At 30.8% G+C, this 7,155-nt stretch overlaps 1 protein-coding gene across 1 annotated transcript; it reads right to left on the minus strand.

Annotated features, from left to right (window-relative positions):
* Positions 1-1,231: 1,231 nt before the first annotated feature.
* On the minus strand, positions 1,232-6,303 carry LOC105204598 (CCA tRNA nucleotidyltransferase 1, mitochondrial). Its single transcript, XM_011173736.3, has 3 exons — positions 6,058-6,303; positions 5,295-5,908; positions 1,232-3,903 (listed from the first exon to the last, which is right to left on the minus strand). Exons 1-3 carry the CDS (start codon positions 6,112-6,114, stop codon positions 3,129-3,131), a joined length of 1,446 nt encoding a protein of 481 aa, XP_011172038.2. The 5' UTR covers positions 6,115-6,303; the 3' UTR covers positions 1,232-3,128.
* Between the last annotated feature and the right edge of the window lie 852 nt (positions 6,304-7,155).

A 7,155-nucleotide genomic window follows, 5' to 3' on the forward strand; every position in this document is an offset into this window, starting at 1 on the left:
TTCTGCAAATTGAAAAAAAAATCAGGTTCGTACGATTTTTTTTCGAGGAGCTAGGATGTATCAAAGTTATGTCTGCATTTTTGTCAGTTACCGTCATTATTTCCCAGATTTTGATTTGTCTCATTAATGATTAAACGATTTTCTCTAGCTGACGTTATTCGTCTTCGACGAAATCCGCCTGTTTCTTGATAACGAGCTCAAACTTGAGAGATAGAGGATCGATGAACACCTATTCTCCTTGCAACATAACTTTGATTCAATCCTTCCAAAAGAACAATGATTTATTCTTTATATCACTCAAGAAGCAAACGATAAAGTCGTGACAAGGCCTAGTTTGAACTAAATTCAATGTGGGCAAATCATTGCTCTTTTGGAAAGATTGAATCAAAGTTATGCAAGGAGAATAGGTTCATCGATCCTCTATCTCTCGAGTTTGAACTAGTTATCAAGAAACAGGCGGATTTCGTCGAAGAAAAGAACAAGGTCGAAGACGAATAACGTCAGCTAGAGAAGATCGCTTCATCATTAATGAGACAAATCAAAATCTGGGAAATAATGACGGTAACTGACAAAAATGCATACATCCTAGCTCCTCGAAAAAAATCGTACAAATCTGATTTTTTTTCAATTTGCAGGGAAAACTCCAAATTTTACGATGGCTATCGTGACATTTGCGATAAAAAATTCATCCTACCTCGTGAAGTGCGTCAAACTATGCAAATGTTTGAAAACAAAACACGTCCTTACTTTTAAAGAAACAGCGGAAAGAGGGGAGCAAAAATTAAAAATTGACCAAATGCACCATAAAATAGAGACTTTCAGTTTTAAAGTAAAAAAAAAAACTTTCAAGTACGATAATTTTTAACGAAGTTATGATTATTTGAAGTTGTGCAAAATTTTGGTGTAAATGAGTGTTACGATAATTTTGTTGCCTAGTGCATTATGAATTGTACAGTTGAGTGTAAGAAATTTTTTGATTTACATTTGTGTAACTTTGATTTTTATAAATATTTGCGTTTCCGCCGATCTCTTCGATATATCTAGGTTTGCGTAGCTTTCTCTCGAAGAGAATACACCTATAATAAGGTATCCCGATAATTTGAAAGATATAGTTTGTGTAAAATATTACGTGAAATGCAATAATAATCATTATATGTATTCCTGATAGTTCTGAAAATATCTCCTTGAATGTGTAGGATTAATTGCGATAAAAAAATAATTTTTTTTCGACTTTTAGTTACACTATTTTACATTTTCTTTCCCATTGTGATTCATTCGCTGAACTGCACATTCGAGGGGTTGAATTTTTAGAGTTTACTCTTCTCAAAATTGATCTCTCACTTCTTTCAAATCTTAGCCCTTCTAAGGCTACTCCGATATTCCAGTATTGAAAATCTATAATATACATAACGTTAACTATAGATTTTTAGTCCTGACAGCGTATATCGGAAAACAGCTTAAGTACATAGCTAATAACATTGTTGACTAGTAGCATCTAATGACGCACAGCTCATGTCCACCAAGAAGGGTTAAGGCAATAATAAACACAGTCTAAAATATCGATCTTTACCATATGAGAGATAAAACATAAAGAACGCGATTGTGTTTTTGATTTCGCCTGTGAAATCAAAGGAAGCGGGATAATCATACTCGGCAAAATGTAACGCTATCAAAAAGTGTCTACTACAAATCTGTAAAGGAATAAAACGTGTATTAAGATGTGGGTATCGATAACTAAATAGCTGTTGTATTATTGTACTTATATATAAATACAAATATATATGTAGATGTATATATATCATGTGTGTGCATACATACATACATACATACATATATATACACCTATCACATTGCATTTAATGCAGTAGCAATGCGTATGCGTCTGTAAAGATTTGAGTGTTTAGGGACGATCTATATAATGTAACTTGAAATAGCCAAAATACATATAAGTGATTATTTTTATGCAAGTCCACATGATTGTATGACAGTTAAGTGACAAATTACGTTTGTCTTATGTGCGATCGCAGTTTGCGACTATTCATTCCGAATTTAACGTACGACACGATACATATAAATGATTTTCCCTTTTATTTATATTTATCACACAGAATGTATGCTCCGTGCGGCTGTCGATAGACATGCGAGCCACAATAAGGAAAATCTTTCTAAAAACAGAAACATGCGTTTACATTCATTGTAAACGTTATATCTAGTAATTTTATTTCAACATGCATTTCTCTTAAACATATGCAAAATATGTAACAATTTGTTTACTTACCGTGCGCAGTCACTTATTGCATGTATTAGAGTGACTTGTTACACAAGAACAAGAATCTCTTTATTTTAGAAATGTTTTATGGTAGTTTACAAATTTCATTTTGTACACCTGCTACTATTGTATATACAACAGCACGTCTTGTTGAGTTTATATTCGCAAGAGAAAAATGCAGGATTTTATTTCTTAATAAATCTTTCAGTGCCTAACATATAATACGTTTCTTTTCGTATTTGTTAGGAAAATATGTGTTCAGATACCACATAGAACATTAACATAATTACGTTTACATTTGACCGATATCCTTCAATTATATCTCCGTATCTTCCTATACAAAAATTTTCTATTTATTTGTATCTCGCAATAGAAATAACTTATCAAAAATTGTACGAAAATTATTTCATCTTTTTCAGTATGTTGGAGCATGCGACGTGAACAAATCTTTAAAATAATGTATTCTATTGTCACTCTTTTTTTTTAAGCTCGCAAGTTACAAGAAAGTGCATATGAACTTGTATGGCATATTTATTGCTATTAATTTTGTATTGTTAAAAAAAATATCAAAGAAATAATTTTGTCAAAAAAGGAGATATAAAATTTAAATTTAAAAGTGAAATTTCAAAAATTTCTCCGAGTATCTTAATAAAATTCCATGAAAATCCATGATTTTTAAGGATAAAAAAATTTCTTGAAAATTCTAAGTTTTTCCGATAATAAACACTTTGTAATAATAAATTACTAACTACCTAAACTATTTGATTTAAAAATAATTAAACATTTAGTAAACTTCTATTTCCAGAGTGATGAATAATATTTACTGTACAAAACTACTCTTGTGTTTTATCAAAGATGTTTATTTTATTTTTTTTAATTTCTTTTTTCGCTCTTCAATTAACATCTGATGTTTTTCTTCTAATTCATCAACTATATTCGGTACATGTTCCATAAGTTGCTCGCTGGTAAGATTAAAGTCTGCATCAATCCATATTCTTTTCAATTCAATTAAAACTTTGCCAGTCATCTTTTGTATCGGCACGTGTTTCACCAACATACTGCCGTTGACAGGAAATTTCGGTATTGTCCATCGCTCGAATTCGTCTAAAAGCTGCATTGCACCATTGTACCTAAACAGCTCCTTTACGTATTCTTGAAGGATCTCGTACCTCTTCATCGTTTGCAAAAGTACCAGTTTCTGATAAGGTTTCAATGGCTTCTCGCATGGCTTATACTCCCTATGCTGAACCAGGAAAAGCGCCAAATCTCTATCAGAATTGGACAGTTTTAGTCTCTCGTGTAACTTTATCATTTCGTATTCGTCCTTCAGCATTGACACAATCAATGATATAGGCTTCAAGGTCACGTTATTAGACTGCGCACGCTGATAAACGTTTCGGAAGTTCTCGATGTCGGGTTGTTCAGGTAAACCAATGTGTTTGCTAGCGCCGCACTCGAGCAGCTTCAGAGTCAGTTCCAGGCTGAAATTGCCTGTTAGTATCTTGCTCCATTCACTCCAGATCCTCTCGCCGGATATCTGTTGCAAGCCGTCGATGTTCTCTTTCAGCGCTTTTATCGTAGCCTCATCGTGCTGATCCGGACTGTCCATTATTCTCCCATAGAAACGAAAATACCTGGCGGCAATTATATAATGCAAATCTGATGTCTCAAAGGTTCAGTATAAATATCAGTATGTAGCGCACAACATTATATTGGAATATTATTATAGTACAATAATAATTATAATAATAATAATAATAATAAAGTTGATATAATATAAGTCGAGTATTAAATTGATATATGAATAACACAAGAAATAGAAAAAAATGTCGAAGAGGATTTTGATGCTTAATAATATTTTCAGTTTAGAGAACTGAAAAAGTGTTTAATTGATATGAAGATAATAAACATCAAGATCTGCTTCGACTGAAAAATGTCAACTTCTTATTTCTTGTGAATATTATTATAATCAATGAAAAATCTGAAAAATATACACATATTGTATAATATAATATACGTAATGCACATGAATTTTCTTACAAGACAAATTAAAAGCAAATCTGATTTATGGCACTCGTTCTTTATCAATAACATCACATCGTATATAATTTTATTCCAGTAAGAATAAAATAGGAAATATAAAAACTTAACATTTTTACAAGATTGAAACTGATCTATACAAAAAAAATTATTATTTTAAATAATATTTTCTTCTTCATCTTTATCATGATTAATGTTATAAAAATGTTATAAATATTGGTAATTTTAAAATTATATTATACCATAAATAGGTAGTAAGTATAATTTCCGCAAGAACCAAACAAAACCAAAATTCATTATTTTTTTTAATGGATTTTCAAAATAATAAAGCCTAAAACTGTATTCTTATGTATACATATAACCTACTTACTATACAATCACTAAAATAGTTGTCCAAACACAGGATGTATAGAAGTTTATTTTATGTTACAAATCAAAAGTATACTTTTAATTTGTAGTAAAATAAAGTCTCCGTGTTCTGTGTGTTTAGGCAATTAGTTTCATGACTACATATAAAATTATCTTATTTATTTAATATTTTGCCATAATTTTATGACCTTTTACATATATTTTAAAACGTAAGTAAAAGTAGATAAATATAAAAATGAGTAAAAAAGATCAATAATTTATTACTATTTTATTTAAATATATCTTTCAATCTGATTTTGTTAGTGACAGATCAGTGAATTTTTTCATTTTGAACACATTTTTATTTTTTATAAAAATGTATCTGTTAGATTTTCACTTTTAGATTTCCACTTTTAATCAAATTTCCTTTAAAAAAATAATATTTAGTATAAATTTGGCATAAAATAAATTAATATTCTATGTTTGGACAATTGGTTTGATACATATCCAGAGAAAAATTACATATTTATATAATGTTTTAAAGATAAAAAGTTTTCTTTGTTTCTTTAAAACTTAACTTGTTTTGGATTTGTTTGGTTTATGTGAAAAATCATCCATATACCTTATATAGATATACCTTAAAATTCGAAGATAATCTTCACATATCCTAGAACTAGCGTTGCCTACAAAAACTATTTTCCTATTCTTCAGGTCATCGTAACCATAGAAATAATCGTACACTCTGCCATCAAGATCCAGAAACATGGAATTAATGGTCAGATCCCTCCTATTAGCATCCAGCTTCCAGTCCTTCGTAAATTCCACCTGCGCATGCCGGCCGTCCGTCAGCACATCAATCCTCAGAGTGGTGATTTCGAAGTTCTCCGCATCATTTATTCTGGCCGTAATCGTTCCATGCTTCTCACCCTTCGCATTGATCATCCTGATTTGCTCCTGCGTAAACATCTCCTTCATCTGCTGCGGCGTGGCGTTGGTTGCGAAGTCAAGATCCTTGGGCCGCTTGCCCATCAGGATGTCACGCACTGCGCCGCCAGCGATCCTCAGCTCATAGTTGTACTTCTTAAACAGATCCGCGAGAGCCTGCAGTTCCGGAGTAAAGACAGAGCGAAACTCCGGGCTGTCCAATTTCGTGACGACTGGGTCGGCCCTCGACGACAACGCGTCACTGTCCATCCTGGTCCTTATCCAGATCCTTTCGTGCACCGTTCTCGTAACCTCGAACTTCTTTATCTGCACGACAACGAAAATAACTGTTATCTACCGTTACGTTCCGCACGTGTGTCACGTCCTAGTGCTCATCAGCTAGGAAAGCGGCATCAATGTAACATAACCTTACTTCTAAGTCCCCATTCGAGGACTCGTGCGATAGTTCTACTTACGCTAATAATCTCGCGACGAAGGAAACTTGTCGTTCGCCGTGCCAATGCATTTAACATCGCTCTTACATATGCGTCAGCTTTGTTATTTCCACATGTAAGACACACGTGTTACGATAAATACGCAACCACCTCGTCCGTCCCTCTTCATCTTATGCGGCAGTTTGTTTGGTTTGTCACCTCACTCTTCAGTCATCTGGAACACATTCGATGATTCTCTACCGGTATCCAATATAGAAAATATATAAATATCTTCTTTTTACAACTAATATTTTTCTTCAGATTTTTATATATTCTCTTTAAAGTGTGAATATCGAATCTTTGTTTCCGTGTTGCTTTTTAATTCTTTTGTGCACACATACGTGTGTGCATGTAAAATGTGTAAGAATGCATAAGTTAATTGATATTCCTTTTTAAAAATTAAATTAAGTTAAAATAACTTAATGAAAATAATTTATATAATTATATTTAATTATGTTAAAAGTTACATTAAGATTAAATTTAATTAAATTAAAAATTAAAGTAATATATAAATAGTATAAAGTAATATATAATATATAAATGTAAAGAACATTTATATTATATTAAATTAGAATAATTATTAGTAATAACAATTAGTCAATTTTTTAAAATTAAATTACTATAATTAATAATAAAAGAATTGAGTTTAGAAAGATCGATTTATAATAATATTATATTATTGCAATGTCTATCCTAAGCAACACATGATATTTATGATAAACATTCATATTTATTACTATTTATTTTTTTAAATTTGCACATATCTTATACATATATTTATATTTGTATTTGAAGAAAAGTCATACAATTTGTATTCATATTAAAATATGGACAAAATATACAAACAAAATATTTTATACAATATTAATCATGATATATTGTATATAATTAAAAAAATAAATATTTATAGTAATATTTTATACATATTTTATAAATATTTTATAAATCTTACAGTTTTCGGAATTGTACAGACGCTTGTTAGCGTAAAAATTATTAAATTGATTAGCAATTTATATTGTGATATTACTTTTTTGGTTTTAAGAACTGCGTTTAAAAAGAATATGCAGGGAAGAGTGGGCT

The sequence above is a fragment of the Solenopsis invicta genome, chromosome 3 (genome assembly GCF_016802725.1).
Source record: "Solenopsis invicta isolate M01_SB chromosome 3, UNIL_Sinv_3.0, whole genome shotgun sequence".
NCBI lineage: Eukaryota > Metazoa > Arthropoda > Insecta > Hymenoptera > Formicidae > Solenopsis > Solenopsis invicta.